The sequence below is a fragment of the Harpia harpyja genome, chromosome 7 (genome assembly GCF_026419915.1).
Source record: "Harpia harpyja isolate bHarHar1 chromosome 7, bHarHar1 primary haplotype, whole genome shotgun sequence".
Lineage (NCBI taxonomy): Eukaryota > Metazoa > Chordata > Aves > Accipitriformes > Accipitridae > Harpia > Harpia harpyja.
In genome coordinates, this window is record NC_068946.1 from 55690364 (window position 1) to 55708518 (window position 18155).

Here is an 18155-nt window from a genome sequence, read left to right on the forward strand (position 1 = left end):
ATTTCTCTGTAAAGTTTCAAAGAAAATTAAAGGATCATAGAACAACAGAGTATTTTTTAAGTTGGAAGGACGTCCAGAGGTCTCTATGCCAACCCCTCACTCAAAGCAAGTAAGGCCAGCTGGATCAGACTGCATGGGTCCTCGTCCAGCTGAGTTTTGAACACTTCCGAGGAGATCCCACCACCTCTCTGAGCCAGGATTGACCCATCTTTGCTCGTACAGCCCAACATGTGGCTGATTCTCTGCTGCAAGGGCACACTGCTCGCTCCTGTCCAAATTGTTATCCACCAAGACCCCCACGTCCCTGGCTGCAGAGCTGCTCCCCAGCCAGTCGGCCCCAGCCTGGCCTGGGGCAGGGAGCTACTCCAGCCCAGGGGCAGGACCTAGTATTTGCTTTTGCTGAACTTCAGGAGGTTCCTGACAGCTCGTTTCTCCAGCCTGCCAAGGTTCCTCTAAAGGACAGCCCTGCCCTCTGGCACATTAACCTGCCCCAGAATTAGGTATTGTCCACAACCTTCTGCATTAACAAAGGTCATTAACAAAAATGTTGGAACTGTACTGGCCCCATTACAGATCCCCGAGTGACACTGCTGGTAACCAGCTGCCAGGTGGACTTTGTACCTCTGACTAGCACCCTGAACCTGGCAGTCCATCCAATCTTCCACCTCTCTTATAGTCCACACTTACCCCCACCATATCTCACCAATTTGCCCATCAGGATACTACAAGCAGACCACATCAAAGCCTTGCTAAGGTAAAGGCTAGCAACAGCCACTGCTCTTCCTTTGCCCATTGGGGTCATAATCTCATGACAAAAGGGAGCCAGGTTGGTCAGGCATGATTTGCCCTTGCTAAATCCCTGCTGGCTGCTCCCAATCCTCTTCTTGTCCTGCATGTGGCTGGGGAACAGCTTCCCAGAGGATTTGCTCCATAACCTTCCCGGGGACTGAGATGTGACTGGCCTGTAGTTCCCCAGATCCTCCTTCTTACCCTTGTCAAGAATGCATCTGACATCTGTCTTTTCCCAGTTATCAGGAACCTTCCCAGATTACTATGAGCTTTAAAAGGTAATAGAGAGCAGCTTTGCAATGGCATGAGACTGCTCCTTCAGATGAATCCCATCTGGTCCCTTGATCTTGCATATGTCCAGTTAGTTAGGTGGTCTCCAGATCAACCTTTTGCTACTGTGGGTCCCTGCCACACACTGCAGTGGACCCACACTTTTCTTAGCTTTCCTTCTGCTTGCCATGTTCTTACAGAAGCCCTTTTTGTTACCGTTAAGATCTCTTGCTAGTTCTAGCTCCAGCCGAACTCTGGCTTTCTCAGCTTCCCCCCAACACGTATTCCTCCTGGGATGCCTGTCCCTGCATCCATCTTCTGCATGCCTCCTTTTCGTATTTGAGCTCAGGTTGTTCTCTGTTCATCCACACTGCTCTCCTGCCAAGTTCCATGTAGGAACAGATCATTTTTGTGCTTGGAAGAAGCTGTCCATGAAGATCACACAGCTCTCCTGAGCTTCTTTGTTATCCAAGACAGTCTTTTATGGGATCCTGCTGAACAGGTCCCTGAACAAGCCAGTTCTAGGGTCCAGGTCTGCAATTCTGTTATTTGTACTGCTCACTTCTCCCAGGATCTTAAATCCCATACCTCATGGCTGCTGCAGCCAAGGCTGTCCTGGACCTTCAGAACTCTATCCAGTTCTTCCTTTTTTCCCTGCAGCAGCAGGTCCAGCAGAACCTCCCCCATCCCTTGCTGGTCACCTGCACCAAGAACTGGCACACAGCTCTCTGCAGTTATCTCTGACGTGCCACAGCGGTCACTCCAGCAGGCGTTGAGCAGCATCCCACCATCGCTGTGCTGATTCCATGAAAACCAGAGTCTCTGTCGTGACTCCAGGCCCCCTTCTGCACTAACAGCCATGGTCACGGAGGGGTCTGTGCTGCACTCCTGAGCAACAGTCGCATTCACACTCCATGGCAGGAGCTGGCCAGCAGCCTGGCCACCCTGGTCCAGACCCAGCTGTGGACAGTGTATGAACATGCCCCAGGTGGAAGCCACAGATAAAAGCAGACAGGCTTTGTTTGAGATCAACAGACAACCATCATTAACTGCCTGGGAAGCGGGCAAAGGGCTGGGTGTCTTCTCTGAAGCTCAGCCTAAGGTTAGGGCTTGCAGAGAGACAATCCACAACTACAGCTGTGTTGGGGTAGGGGGGCTGCAAATGGACTGCCAAGGGGAACTGAGAGCTACAGAAAGAATTTGCTCCTCAGGAATTTTTTGGTCTACTGAATTGGTGGGTGTCTCGTCTAAGGCTCAGGTTAAGGTTTAGGGCAGAAAAAACAAATTGCATAAGACATTCCCTTGTCAAGCCCTTGATCTAAAAACTTTGATTTTTTTCTCTTCATCTCACTCTTAATTTCTTCAGGTGCAGACACCACACTGTTCACTCCCACACTGCCCTCCAGGTCCCTCTAAAATGCACGTATTTTAAGGGTGAGATACGTTACCTTTGGAGAAGACACTTTAACATGGACAATAATTGGTGCTAAAGATGTCTTGATAAGTTGTGCAGGGTGATTGATAGTGTCTGCATCTAGGACAACCAGTTGTAAGGACCTTGCCAGCTCAAAGATTCTTTCAATTTCACTCTGTACTTCAGCTAGTAAAGGAAAACAAAACAGGTGAAAGCCATTCACCCCCAAAATTACTTAGACAAAAATATCACCACCCATTTATTTTCATAGACTGTATACATTCAGTATATGAACTCCATATGTGAATTAATGTAATTTCCATAAAATAACCTACTACTCAAGGCAGTTTTTAAAATAAATATTACCTTTGAGACAATTCTGTTGCCTGAAAATACATACGTACTATGGTCCTTTATACTATCATGGTATTTAAACATTGGGTACAATTAAATGCATGTTTCTATTAACACAAAATAGACTTAAGCATATTTTCCAAATCTGCTACACAGCTTACAAGTCATAAGATTTTTTTATTTTAGACAGCAAGTGATGTATGGATATTTCTTAAAACTTCTTTTGTTCTCAGATTGTAATTCTGATTTAACTTAAACAAGAGCCTGTATGAAAAGCAGAAGTGTGAGCCCGTAATTCTATAATCACAAAAAATTGTTTATGTTAAATAATTGACAGCGTATTGTTTAAAAAGACACTAATGGCAATGTTCACACCAAAGCACTTTTGTCTGAAGAAAAAGGAGATTTCTGTCCATGTAAATTACATTTCTGATATTCATTGTTCTGACCCTTCTTAATCATTCACATGCATGTGACAAATTTTAAATCAATAAACTCAGCACAAATTGAAGCGTCTAAATTATACCACCAAAGTACAAAAGAGCTGTATGTCAGCACCTCACATGCATTTAATTTGCCTAAGAGCTGCTCCACAGAGCAACGCATGTTCACAGGCACAGGAAGATTTAGTAGTCACCTTTGCAGCACTTAATTTTGGGGTGCCTACTCCTGTACTAGAATGCCAACTAGAAGTGAAGCGTCCTATGACCTATACCTCTAGTTCAAACAGTCACTCAAGATGTCAGAGAGTTGGGTTTAAGAGCCTTTTCTTCCTGAGAAGATTGAAAACCAACTCCTCCTACCACCTAGGATGGTGTTGCAGAGACCAGGTTATTGGCCTGCATATACTACACACAAATTTCCACCCTTGTGAAAGATATAAAAATTCATCAGGCCAGTGTAACCCAGCAGTCATGATGCTGTGAGGAGAAGGTAGGAATACCCAGAGTCTCATCGTTAGACAGCAAAATTAAGCTATAGCTGTTCAACATTAAATACAAAACCAGTCCCAGGGTCAGGAACAACATGTCTCCTTCTTGGCTGGACAAGGTGAAAGTTCTTTGGCACTTTGTGATATGGAATTAAAAGCACTGGGCTGAGAAGAGGGAGCTGTGAGGCCAACTCACCTTGGGAGGAAACTGCACTGAACCCATATTCTGACTGCAGGCCCCTAACGCATCTTTTGCAAATAGCAGCTATAATACTGCTTGCGCTGTAGCCCAGGTAATTGCTTAACGTGAGGCTAACACGGCACATTGTGCTCTCTTGCCCTTCCTCAGTCAGGAAAAATTTGTCTCCCATTTGAATATGTGAAATTCAGAATTATACATTAAAATGCTGTAGACACATTTAAAATTGCAGAACTGATGACATCTTGAAGGCTGAAATCCTGTCACTTTCCTCCAGTATGTAACCATGTTCAGAATTGCATCTGTGTCAATGTCTTACCTAAACTGGATCTTGTATTTGACCGCTCAATTATTGCCCTCTTGCTTGGATTATTTAGAACAGACCTCTTAGCAAGAGAAATGTCAGCTGTCACTCTAGTTATTGATATCCTATGAGTAAGAACACAGGACAGAAAAAAACACAGTAGTCAAATTTTCAGTGCACTGCACATGATTTACAGCTACATTCCATTCCAAAGTGCAAAGGCAATAAAATACCACTCAGACATGTTTTATAGCTGAGTTATGTCATCATTAAAGAACAACTGAAGAGAAATGCTGCATAACTGTAAAGTATTTTCTATTCCCTACACTATCGTAGACTCTGGCATATAGTTTCTGCTGTTCTACTTAATGCATTAGTTAACTTTTCTCCTCCCCAACTCACTCATCTCCTACCCGAATTTACACAGTGCCATAAATAATACTACAAGTTATGTGAGTCTTAGGGCATACAGAACAACAGAGTCATAACAGTAACAGCACTTCTCTTCCCAGATAGTTAAACCATTGATTAAACCTGACATTGCTGAGAGGTAAGGAAAGGCCTCGTCTGGACATCTGAGCAGACCGTGTCACTCGTGTCTGAGTGCCTGTGAGTCACTGAACAGAGCCGCTTGCTTTGGGAGACTGCTCCTCCAACGTGTACTCTCCTTTTCCAGACAGGGAGCTGTGCAGGTGGGCTAAATGACTCGGCTCATGGTTGAACGGGAGAAAAGTTAAGTTGAGCCACAGCTATGTGTACTGCTGGAGTCTCCTCTTTAACTTAAGGTAGGTGATTTTTTACTTGATCTGTCAGCGAGCTGACAAGAGACAAAAGGTTGTAAAACAAAGACCACAGAATCACTTCACTTAAAATCCATTTAGGAGGACTGTGATGAGCCAAAGAGCCATGAATAATAAAAAGAAAGCAAGCTGGAAATGACTAGCAGCTATTCCACAGAATGTAAGATTTATGCAGCTCCAAGTGAAATTATCAGACGGAGGGTTAAAAAGACGTGCAAGTATTTTTCTATATAATACATAAATAAATTTATTGCCAGAAGATACAGTAGAGACCAAAAGTATAAATTAGTTAAAAAAAAAAAGGAGAAATTAATGGATCATGGGTCTAGAGGTGACGATAAAACATGATGGTCCAGATTGCACCTCTGGCTCGGGGAGCTCCTAGATCTCTTACTGCTGGAATCAGAGACATGTAACAGAGGAAGGACCACAAATGTTCACCTACTGTGCCAGATATAAGAAGCATTTCATTCTTCCTGAGAAAGAAGTAATCCTAAGTATCACATTGTTGAAAGATGTTAAGAAAAAACCATGCTTTTGCTATGTTTTATTTACACGGTGTGTAGAGTCAGGCTTGGTCTATGCAACAGTGACTAAACACAATGCATTTAGAAAACGATGCCGTCAGAGCCTCTGCAGGAGCCATTCCCTGAATGCCTTGTGCCAGCCAAGCTTTAGCAGACTCCTTTCAGCAGGCCTGCACAACACAGCCCTCGGGCCTTTCCTTTAGTTCACTGGCCAGAAGAGGATGTTGCAGTTACAAAAGAAGGAGCTGACAGAAGCCAAGTGAATTAAGAGGTAGGGAAGGAGTCCTGCTAGTTCAAGTCTTACTGAAGTCTTTTGAAAAGCTCCTCCCTGGACAGTCATTTTCCTTTCTTGGTAATGTGGACCTGTCACAAAATTGCAGAAGAGATAGAAAGAAGGAAAAGGAAAAGGAAAAGGAAAAAAGAATAAAGAAAAAAAAAAAAGGCGAGAGGAGGAGAAAGACTGCAAAGCCATCAAAGTTGGCAGGAGGACCAAGAAGCAGCTGAGGTGCCTGAAAAGGAATTTAATTCATTTTTCTAAAGATACTCAGAGCTAAAGTCAATTGTATCAGCTTGCTTGTGGCATTTAACTTTTTCAGTGTTGGAATTTCACACTTCTACCTGATCTAGTTGCCAATATTGCTAACAGCAATAGGATTTCCAAAAAATACCTCACTTCAGGCAGGATCTCTCCCTTTAGCCCTCTGTGCAGACCAAGGGCATCGTGGGGATAAAAACAGAAGAGCAAGACAAGGAGCAGTCCTGCCTCCTATCAAATTAAGCAGCCTAAATGGGTGTGTCTAAGTGCGCTTTACATTTTCTTCTCTGTATTTAGGCACTGCTGATCTTCGTGGATCAGGCCTCCGCTGAGTACGTTCTCATATAGGGTATAAAAATATACCTCATAAAGAATATATTCATAGCAATCACGTCGTGGCAACTGGAGATGACTTATCACTTCCAGTTGCCATGGTTTCCTACCGAAAACAATGACTCTCAGTTACCGCTGGCATATCCAAAGCTGACAGACATATGCCAACAGCTGGAAGAAAACATACGCTGCGGTTCCGTACCTACACCTAATGCAAATGGGCACCGGAGCTCATGCGCTGCGCTGCAGTGGAAGCAGAGCAGTCACACCGCTCAGGAGTGGGGAGAGGACGCACTGACAGGACGCCTGAACAGCTCAGAAAAATGACAAATTTAACTGCAGGCTGCCACGTACAGTGCTTCATCTGTCAGGTTTTAAATCAATCACTATGTTTGTAGGATCTGCTAAAATCACTTGAGCTGGGCAATTAAAAATAGGGGAGGAGATGAGCTATTTTGCACAGAATTTCATCATTAAACCTTCTGTCTAAGCTGTTTATGGGTTAGCTCAGCACTGCCATCTCCTCACTGCACCCCAAAAGGTACCTTGACCAAAAATCCTACTCCACCTCTTCTAAACAACATACACTAGTATTTTCACTGTCCTATTGCCAATGTTTTAGGTATTTTCAAACCTGACTTAATGTCATACACTAGCTAGCACAGCATAAGCTCCTGTTCACAGTTAGAATGTACTGAACAAACTAGGGTGAAGGAAGGGCAGAACATCCCGAAGATGCAGCAGACACCTCCGACTACTGATGAGCTCCAATGGAAAGGAAGAGATGCCATGGACCAAGCCTACATTCCTAGCAAAAAAATCCAAATCATCGCTCTCACAGCTCATCAGGAAATATTCTCCATGTTCCAGCTGAACGAGATGAACGCTCCTTACAATTTTTGAAGTTCTGACACACTTTTTTCTGTATTTTAGTTCTCAGCATTTCCTTCTTCAAACTGCTTTTTTAAGTGGTTTTGACTACCAAGAATATTTGAGTTCATTTTTCTTAGGTGTTGGTCTGAAGCACTGTTACTGCACCCTGTTGAAATCTGCTGTTTCTCATACTTATTTCAGGGCTAGGGTGTGATTAGTTTTATTTAGAGAACATCCTGCTGTACGGGAGCCTGGAACTTCACAACAGGTGCTGGAATGAACCTAGCTCAAATAGAGCAACTTCAAAATAAAATCAAGAGGCACTTACATTTGGTGTCTGCACACTTCAGCGGCTTGCTGAGCTGGTTCAGCAGTACACACTTGTATCCAATGGTTAAGAAATTTTCGTACGCCCAAATGATTGTGAATAAAACTGTACTTTTACATGCAATCAAGTCATGCTTTCTCAACTGTTCCACCCACAAAAGGAACTGGACAGCTCTTTGAAAAAGAAAGCAATCCACTCAGTTCGATCTACCCCACATGCAGTCAGCTCAGGCTGCAGAGCAGTGGCTTGGGAGCTCCGGAGAAAAGAGGGCCAGCAGTGAGCCAGGAGCGCGGCTCTGCCAAAAGGGCTGTTCGCTGGGTGGCATCGTTCCCTCCGACTCCTGGCTGAACAAGGGGCACAGCCTGCTTCCCAGGGAGACATTAAAAACCTAAGCCTGGTAATGCCATCTTTAAAGATATTCTAGCACTTTCCATGTGCCCCAGTCACCTTTCATCTAGACATCTCCTCTAACTTCAGGCTGGTAAGATATTGAAGCAGAATTATTCTATTAAATTAAAGAAATCCTACTACAGACATAGCAGATATGAAGATACATGCACTTCTGGTAATACGTTAGCTGTGTTCCACCCCACAGCTGGCTGCATTTCGATGTTGATACAAAGCCCGTAAATCAGTTTTGAACATGCATCAATCTTCTTGCATTAAAAAAAAAACCAAACCAAAAACCAAACAAAACCCACCACACTAAAATGTTAGTAACACATGGGGAAAACAAGTGTGAAAAGGACAGTATTTCTCACCTCCCATCAAACCTGTGCTTCAGGAAGTCAAAGAGAGCTTTCTGCATCATGTCTGTCACCTTTGCAGAGGTGAGGAAGATTGAACAGGGAGGATTGACAGGAAGAAAGAGAAGTCAAAAGTAAGAAAAGAGGTAAGTAGAAGGATACTGCCAACAATCAATACCTTTTATAGGTAGCAATCATTTAATTTTCATGCTCTTGGCAGCACGCTTTGTAATAAATACTTGCAAGTTTTCTGACTCATTCTCCGAAATGCGGAACGGAGGATGTGAGAGCTGTCACTCTTTCTGCTCTTGTCTTGACTTACACTGAGGCATTAGAGCACACCTCACCACCTTCCATAGCAATACCATTCCCAACAGGCTTCAGAACATGTCAGAAGTGTATGGGACTATTCGGGTTGAACAGATCATTTGTTTTTTTCCTACAGTAACATTATTAGAACTGGCTTAAAACTTCAGATACAAGATTTAATGTGTTGGATGACTGTTCGAACAGAAGAGAACGACTATTCTCAGAGAGGCCTACAAGCAGAAAAAATGAAGGTTTCCATTCCTGTATAAGGGAAAGCATCCGAGAGAAGCTCAGCCCGAACAGCTGTCATCTACTTTATTGAGTGAGCTCCTTGTCCTTTCCAGGACAGCTCAGGCTGACACCTATTATCCGCCAGTCTAGACAGGAACTTAATCAAAGCCCCCAGGCCTCTGGCAGTTTATTTCTCCTAGGTTGTCTTTCAAAATAGTTCTTAGAGAATTTAGTCAGAAAAAAAAAATAGTCAAAAGAATTTTCCCAGGTAGGTTGCAAAGTAAGATCAACGTGCTTCTGTTATGTAGACCAGTATTTGTAACTGAAATTAATACTGTAACTGCGTTACCATTTATACACCTTTATATGTTCAAGATGTCATGTTTAGTATTATTTTCTTAAACAAAGGTGGGGCAGCGTATTTGTAGAGGTATGTAGTAACAAAAAGCCTCTATCCCCTCCGAACATGTGAGTCCCTAGGCAAATTAATCTGTGGTGCAGCACCATGAAAGTCAATGGATGAAATTTACTCCTGTCAAGAAACATCACCATAAAATTAAAAGGCAGAGAGTAGAACATGAAGTACCTAATTCCTGCTTTGCTAAACTACACGTTCAATCATTCTTACAAAAAAAACAATGCAAGAACACTGCATTATGCTAATAATGGTACCATGTTGTAATCTTCCAAAAAGAACCATTCCAGTATGTTTAATATCCTATAAAGCACTAACAACATTAATTAAGCTAAATGAAGTGTATCTTTGATTTTATGTTCATGTTCCTTTAGTTCCTAATTCAGCAAAACACTTAACAGATGGTTAAGTTCACCAAAATGCCCTGCTAAAAGCCTATGCTTGTTTAGCACATGTTAAATGCTCATTTGAATCTGCAGCAGGCTTGAAAAATGCGTCTCCTGTTTACCTGTGCATGTCATCATACCTACTTCCACGTTGAACATAGGCAAAGAATTTAGAAGGGTTAAAGGTTTCTTTACATATATATTTCAATGTACTAATAATCTTAAAAAAAATAAACATCAAGAAAACACGCTGAAATAATAATCATCAATTCCCATATTCAGTTTGAGGAGCTGGAGAACAAAACTGAATATGCTGCAATACTCCAGCTACTTCATTTGCCAACACTAAGTTTCATGGGAAGACTTAAAGTTTTTATAAGTGAAAAAAGGAGAACAGTGCGGAAGCCTCTTCAAAATTTTTGCTAATTAAGTTCAAAGCACGTGAGTGTTTGACTAAAAGTTTACATGTATACAAAAGTGTAGCTAGTTAATTTGACTGCTCCAACTTTTTCTTGTGGTGGACACAATTCTCTTTTTCTTACTTCATTTAATCAAGAATAACTGTACTGAAAATAATGGATGTGCGCTGTGTTTAAAGCAATAAAACTGCAAAGAGAGCAGCAGTACTTATGCTACCTACCCTTCAGCTGAGACATCACAAGTAACAGACACTGTTGCAAGGTAGAAAAAAATTCAGCTGGTACCTTGCCCAAACAGTGCAAAGTGCTAACTATGTTCTTAGTTCTTGTATAACATTTTTGACAATTATTTAAGCCAAGATCACTTTAAATTATCATAAAACAGTTGGACTGGACCACACACACTGAATGTACTAAGGAACATTATAGGTAAGAAAATACTAACTAATTGCAAATACCTGGAATACATACCTCATAGCCTTTCAGTGATGGACCCACTAAGACAACAGGTCTCATTGATGGTACTACATCATATGGGGGAACATGTTCTGTCTAGAAGAAAAAAACAACCCTTCAGATCATTAATTGAAGAAGATCCATATGAAAATCCTGGGAATTATGTATTAGAATTAAATAAAATAAAATGGAAACAAAAGTAATACTTACCACTTTTTGTTTCTGTTTTGCTAAAAGACCAAATGAGAACTTGGTTAAAAAACACACGCTGTGTATAACAACCATAACACTTGCAAACAAAAATCCCTTTGTCAATGCACTTTCAATTTCTCTCAGTTCACCTCCCTTTTGGTCAGCCCTGTTCAAATTGGTCATTCATTCCATTCTGGGGCAGCTGCCACTTTTCCCAAGATTTTTTCCCAGTCCCTTAGAAACTACTGCATGTCTAGAAATAGATGTCTTTCTCCACCTCCGCACGCAAGCACTTTTCTGTAAAATGTCTTAATAAGTCAGCAAAGGGGGGAAACCCGCACTTTTCATGTACAGTTTTTAAAATAGAAGTATTAGATATAGCAAGAGTTTCCTTAAATAAAATTCTGTCTTACCCGTGGAAGTAGGTGTGGCTCGAAATGTGCCAGAAACCATTTCTCCAAGACTTGAAGAAGAATTTCCACTCGATTTCCTATGGTATCAGAAAGAGCCCCATTAATGCCAAGCACCCAGAGATGCAAATGCGTGAGGTTTCAGATAGTGGCTATGAGAAATTGCCCCATGAGAAACCACACGGTAAAGAAGAGTCTTCACCCACATTCATGCTGCAGGAAAGCTTCCTCTGAAGCGAGAGGTGAAGAATACTAGGCAGGGACATGGGGAAACCAAAGCGTCTGTAATTAAGTAGACCTCCACGTCTGGAAGAGGTGCATATAGGCTATGAGGGGAGAGCAGGTTCCACTACAGCCTGAGCAAAGCTTTTCTGTGATCTGCCCGTAGGCTGGGAAATGCAGCAGCTCTAGTCATAGACATCTGCTAAACTCAGCGCATAGCCCAGCTCTGCGTGAGATCCCCCACCCAGCACTCCTCCGTCTTGCTGGGTCTCTCTACCAGCATGCATGACTAGCCAGACACATCTCTCGGGAGGTTTGGGATCTTAAGTCGTGCTTTAAAGAGCCTTTGTTGTGTAGCAGCAGTGTTTTAAGTAGCTCCTTTTTCCGTTCGCTGGACCTCCCTGCTTCCAGCTAGGCAGTTCTGCCTGTGCCCTGCCCTCCTCTCCCTGTGCGATGCACCCAGCACAACTGCTTGGGCAGCAAACGCCCAGCAGACTGGAAGAGGAAACTGGTTTGGGGAGGGGGAAGATGTTCGGGTGAATCAGCTCTCTAATTCAGCTCATTACACAAGCAGCTGAGGAGGAGATGGGAGGAGGGAAGGAGAGCTCAAGGGAGAAAGGACTATTTAAGCAACCTGATTGCCGCAGGGGACATACGTCTTTAACACAGTATTTAGTATTCTTCGTTACATACAGACTAACCAGCAAGAGGATACTAGTCCCAATCAGTACTTTGTCCTTGCTTTCTTGCCATATGCTCTCCAGAGCAGGGATTGTTTACTCCTGGACTTGGCAAATCCTTTGCGAACATGTACTAGACTCTAGAAACCCTCTTTAATACATGACTTTTCACTGCCTTACTCTGACAAAACTAGAATTCTTCTTCATCACATAGAGCCTTAGTATCACAGCTAGTCACAGCTTTTAAAGAAATCTTAAGGTACAGATACTATATGATTACATCTAACAAGGGTGCTCAAAAATAAACTATTTTATCATTATACATTACTTGCAATTTTATCATACAAATCCAGGAGTGTTAGTGCAGACTACTTAAAATCTTACTAGAGATCCTTTACAGTATTTCCCGTCTCTTTCATACTTGATTTTATTCCTAATATTCTCCATAGGTGACATTAGACAAAATCTTTGCAAGAATTGGTGATTTGGTGCAGTCATGTCCACTCATAGAAGCAGAGAATTTTTCTAATATGCTGTATCTGAAACAGTATCCTAAATACACTGTTAGCATCCATCTCTCTGAATTAGATAATCTTCTTTCTGTACATGTCAGATACACTAGCTTCCTCTGAAGCTATTTAAAACATTATAAAAGCAATTTGGAAAAAGCACAATTAATGCTGTTCAATCATTCTAAAAACATTTCCCCAGATGGTTTATACTTGAAATGATTCCTGACCTTGATTAAGTATATTAGTATGCCAAATCCCTAACAGTACTATACAGGCTAAATTATGCTCCTCTTACTGCTATCTATTAGGTCCAGATTCACTTGGCTCACATCTCTTTACTCTGCAGTACTAAAGGTTTTGTTCTCCTTGTTATCTGTATGAACATTTAAATTTTGTTTTCAATTAGTAGGAATAATATGCTAGTAGTAAAGTAATTTCTTTAAAAAGAGGGAAAAGTATTTTGTGTATTCAGCCAATAGAAGAATGACTTCAGTGACTGAACTGAGATTATGAGAAACCGGTTTCACTTCCTAGACCTGTGACCAAGTTTATATTTTTCCAGAGACTTGCAATCTCCGGCTCTAGCAGTGTGGAGACACTAAATGGTCAGGCTGGGAGATGAAGAATTAAGGAAGCTGAATGACATAGCTCATCTCTAAAGTTTGGAAAGTCTGGTTTTGGCCAAAATGGAGAGAAATTAAAAAAAAGAAAGAAAAACCCCACAACCTTAAGAACATAACAGTCAGAAAAAAAATCTGGCAGCCTTTGAGCACCAAGCTGACTTTAACCCATGGGGACTTAAAACTCTCTAGCCCTTCAGAAATTTCTGTCATTACCACTCATACCGTATTACTGATTTTTCCTAAAGTCAATACACATTTTTTTCTTGTTTATCATCGTCAATATCTAACACGTCTATTCTCTGCAAATATGTATTTTCATTTGGAATCCCAAATCAAACACTCCTCCAAATGCACTGCAATAAAAAAGAATCAAGTGACCTTTGAAAATATTTTCCCGTGTCAGAAATGATTTTAAATTATTTTAAAAGGTTACAGCATTCTTACCCTCCATGGAAACGTCCTCTCTTCTGCTCCTGTTGAATGCGGATATTCTCCAGTCTAAGCGGGCTTGGAATAAAGCCAATCTCGCAGCCCTCCTTAACCAGCCTTCCTATCCACCAGTCATTATTATATTTCTGGAACATAGAAAGGTTACTGGCTTCGGTTCAAAATGCTCCATGTCCGAAACTCCCTTATTTTGTTACCCACAATCCTTAACTCCATACTGGTCAATGAAACCAGACTCACACTGACATCTGAATGCTGGACAATCTGTGTGAATTTAAGTTAAGTTAAAAGGTGCTAGGCAGTATTCGGAAAGTTGATGTCTTCTCTGCAGCTGGACAACAGTGGAAAGCAGTGTTATCTATGGCAGTACTGGCTTATCTCTTAACTGCCCCAACACATCCTGCTGTGACTTTTCCTTTCACGTCACCAAATAAGGTGCTGAGTGTGATGGTGGTTTAATGAGAACCAATTTCTGGCGAACCAAGGCCACCAAACTACCTCACAGCAGCCATATAAATCAGTCAAACATAAAAATACACCTTTAGATTACCATCAAAACCATCGTTATTGGTTCCTTGTAAAACTTAATGGTCTACACCAAAGACCACCACCGCCATTTTTCCTTCCTCCTTTCCAGGTACTTTTACGGATCTTATTAACATGTTATCCCTTTGCAAAAACTTTGTGTGGTGGAAAAGCTCTGCAAACACCATTCTAGAAACCAAAATAAAGAAAGACCAACCTATCCAAGACAACACAGAAAACTTACCAACTCCAGCAACAAACCAAACTCGTACCTGGTTAATGCTATGGTAGAGCTCTAACCAAAGTTGTGACACCTCTCTACAAATGAGGCTTTTATAGTGCCCCTGCCTAGAAAGAGCTAAACTGTTTGGAGGCATACGCTTTTAAATTTATGACAGTTGAAGAAAAATTCAGCCTTAGGAAGAAATTTTAATATATACCTGAAAGTATAACATTTAATTTTATCATTAACCTTTAGTAACATATGTTTTTCTGTATTACTGAAAGTCTGGCCTAACTTTAACGATGGAAAGATGAAAAGCAGTATCATAGTGGATGTCACAGTGCAAAAGGATTTGTTGTAGCTGGCTGCCAGCAGCACTTTTGAAGAAAAATATCTGAAAACCTTATACTGTGCTATGGTTCATTAGGCACCTCAGTGCTCAAAACAAACATTACTTTTCACAACCGACTTTCAAGTCATTAAGACCAGCATGAGTATACCAATTTTGTTCGCATGCCTTGAGGAAAAAGTTATCACAGAAGTCTCGTCTTAAAAATGATCAGTTCTCTTGGCCCCACATTCTCAAACACTTAAGTTCTTGCAGAAACACATAAATACTGTGTCCTAGTTGTCAAAGGTACAACAGTGCCTAACTGAAGTCTCTGAAACATACAGAGCCTCAACATCTTTGAAAAATAAATTAGCCTTTTTATTAAACCATACACACACACACACACATACACAGCTAAGGAAATACAATCCTTACACCCTCATCTTGAAAACCTGTCTTCTTTATATAGCTGTTATTTATGCAAGAGGTTCCATTACTTTATCATTTCAACTTTTAAACTATTTATTCTTCATGCTGTTATGACCCTGATTCAGACAATGTCAGTAAGCAAAGCTTAATTTTAAATATGTTGCTTCTGCTTAAGTGGACAGAACTATTTACATTCTTTAAAATAGACAAATACTTGAAAATCTTGCATTCTGCTGTTGTAAATCAGTGAAATCAATCAATGGATTTAAACCACTGTAAAACCTGAGTCCCATGAGCATTACCCATTCTTTTTTTGGTTCTAAATGTACAGCTTGAACATGGGAATCTTTCTTCCATTAGCAGGTCACGGACCTCTGAGTGATGCCTCTAGACATGAGATCAGAATCAGCGTTATGCTGAGAATATCTGCACAATACAAATGATAACGATGCAGCAAGGAATACAGGCTATTTGCATTAGGTCATTACCTCCCATATGTTATTCTTCACATTCAGCATGTGGGAGGACTACAGTTCATTCCTATTGGTTGCCATGCCCATGATTTCTTCTGCATTGTCAGTAATTGTTGCCACTTCATCTTTTAAGTAAGCACATACAGTCTTGTAGGAGACAGATGAGACATACAGGACACATTCTCAATATAGCAACTCATCAGTTACTGCTGATGTTTCATGCTGTCAGCAGGGTGACCTTACTTCTCACCTAGTTTAGCATTATTCTAAAATCTGGAACCATGCTTGTTCTAGTCCAAGCAAGCCTGCCAGATCATTGAAAGACAAATTCTGCAAAGCCTTCTTCCATGCAGCTAGACTCCAGCATGGGGAACCATTCCTGAAATCCTACTGAGTTACAGCCATAGCTTCAGGCAAGCTGAAGGTTTCAGTGTTAACAAAGAAACTATGCTAAACCCTTAGCAGAGCTGACAAATACCAGTAAGCCAGATGGCTTACAGTTTAGTGGCAATGCAATCCTGGCCTTTTAAATCTTGGAAGAAAACACACAGAATGCCAAGACATGGACTTGGGACGCTTTTCTGGAAAAATGTACAGGGCAGCACAATAGGAGCTTAGTAAATTAAATTCAATCACTGGCCTGACAATAAAGGTAGCCACATCCTAGGAAAACCAAGATCAAATACTTGTTTTAATGGTGATGTATTGAGTTATCTGAACGGTTACACAGGACAATGTACACTAGAAAGATAGTACGTCAGGTAGGGTACATTTCTGGTGTGGGTGGGAAAACATCGGGGAAGGCAGCTGAGAAAGTGATCTGAGTGCTGTAATGGATGCACCTGTCTGCATTCAACTCCGAGTGCTAGCAAAGGACATTCTCCTGATGGGAAGCAGGTTTAGAAAGTGGCATACATCAAGGGAGTTCAGGTGTGGTGCTAGACAGAACAGAACACATTCTTGGGGAACTACGAGGAGGGGCAATCAATTCTGCATGAAGAGACAGGCAGATTCAGATTCAGTGCTCCACTTCCTCAGCAGGGATTTAAGTAGTTCCACACAAATATTAAAAAAAAAAAAACACACAAAAGAAACAAAAAAATCCAAATCAAATTTCCATCTGTTTGCAGCAAATTGAGAAAATGGAACAAGGGAATCAACTGCCTTCCTGTGTCCTTCTCAGGGAGAAAGAACCTAAAGCAAAAACCCCTGCTCTACCACCAACCTCTGCCTCTAGAGGTGCAGAAGCAAGTGTTTTCCTCCTAAATGTGCTCAGTCTAAGGGACATCAGTGCTCTGAAGCGATGACAGACACATTCAAAGAAAGGGACAAATGAGTACTCAACACCCTAAAATAAACCCAGAATGCAGAGATAAAAAAAATGTTTTTGCAAGCTGCAAGCCTATGTACAAATCTACAAAACAGGGGGTTATGCAAATTTGGAGGGCTCACTTCAGATAAAGAATTGCAGAAAATATGCTCAACATGCAATAAAATTTGTTTTTCTCTACCTAAGTTATACTCAGGGCCCATTTATTCCCATTCCTTCTTCCTTATTTTTGTACCTGTCCTCTTCAATATTTTCTTTTCTTATTGCATTATTCTAAGTTTTATTTCCTCCCTTACAAGCCTATCTGGTGCTTTATTAAGACCTGGTGTCACCTAGTGCTACTCCACTTTCTGATCAACAGAATGCCTTTCTATTACATAATCTCTGATGCATCACAAACTTCATTTGATGAAAATAATCTGGATCTACAATGTTGAAGGGTATTTAAAATATAACAAGATGTCATTTCCTACCTGTGACATGAAAATCCAACAACAACTCAGCAACATCAAGCATTAAAAAAGTGCAAGATAACCATCCCACAGTGCTGGAACTCTAAAAAGGCTGAAGTACCACCACATCATCACTAATCAGACAGATGTGCTATGCTCTCCTGCCTCCACTCAGCTCTTGGCTCTCTTTTTAATCTGGTATAACTCAGCCCCAACTTTTCAAATTGTAGTCCTTGGCATATAAAAAGATTGCCTTTCACATTCCCTTTTACTACTTCTTGGTTTTACCTCTTTAATGTGTAGGAAGTCCTTGGCATCAAAAGAGATGGCAGTGCTTGGGACAGGAACATCTTCATCCAGAGCGCCACAGTAACTCACATTAGTCTTAACAGCAAATGCTACTGGTTTGGACTACAAATAGAAACACACATCACAAACAGTGGAAACTTTTCTGAATCAAGAATTGTATCGAATTACCAAAAACCTAGCAGAGGACATTTGACAAATACATCAAAATTCAGACCTAATAATTTCACACATGCCAGCAGAGTTCAGCTCGCCAGAGAAGATCCCCATTTATACAAGAATATTTACACTATATTCCCCCGAACATCTTGTCTGCAGAAAACTTGACTCAATTGCCAAACTACTTCAAAAGATAGCATCATCATTATAAACCAACAGTAT

At 41.2% G+C, this 18155-nt stretch overlaps 1 protein-coding gene across 7 annotated transcripts in view; it reads right to left on the bottom strand.

Moving 5' to 3' along the window:
* Positions 1-18155, bottom strand: part of CACNB4 (calcium voltage-gated channel auxiliary subunit beta 4) — a 111988-nt gene that overhangs the window by 17458 nt on the left and 76375 nt on the right. For 6 of the 7 annotated variants that reach the window (XR_008235964.1, XR_008235963.1, XM_052792356.1 and 3 more), the window contains 8 exons: positions 17757-17879; positions 13703-13833; positions 11225-11301; positions 10830-10849; positions 10635-10715; positions 8419-8477; positions 4277-4386; positions 2508-2659 (listed from right to left, as the gene is read on the bottom strand). Coding sequence is in view for 5 of the 7 variants with exons in the window: in XM_052792356.1 (XP_052648316.1) it covers positions 2508-2659; positions 4277-4386; positions 8419-8477; positions 10635-10715; positions 10830-10849; positions 11225-11301; positions 13703-13833; positions 17757-17879 (753 nt within the window). In the remaining 2 variants the exon portion in view is untranslated. Of the gene's footprint in view, positions 1-2507; positions 2660-4276; positions 4387-8418; positions 8478-10634; positions 10716-10829; positions 10850-11224; positions 11302-13702; positions 13834-17756; positions 17880-18155 lie in introns of those variants that run through there. The other variant, XM_052792360.1, reaches the window with a different exon arrangement.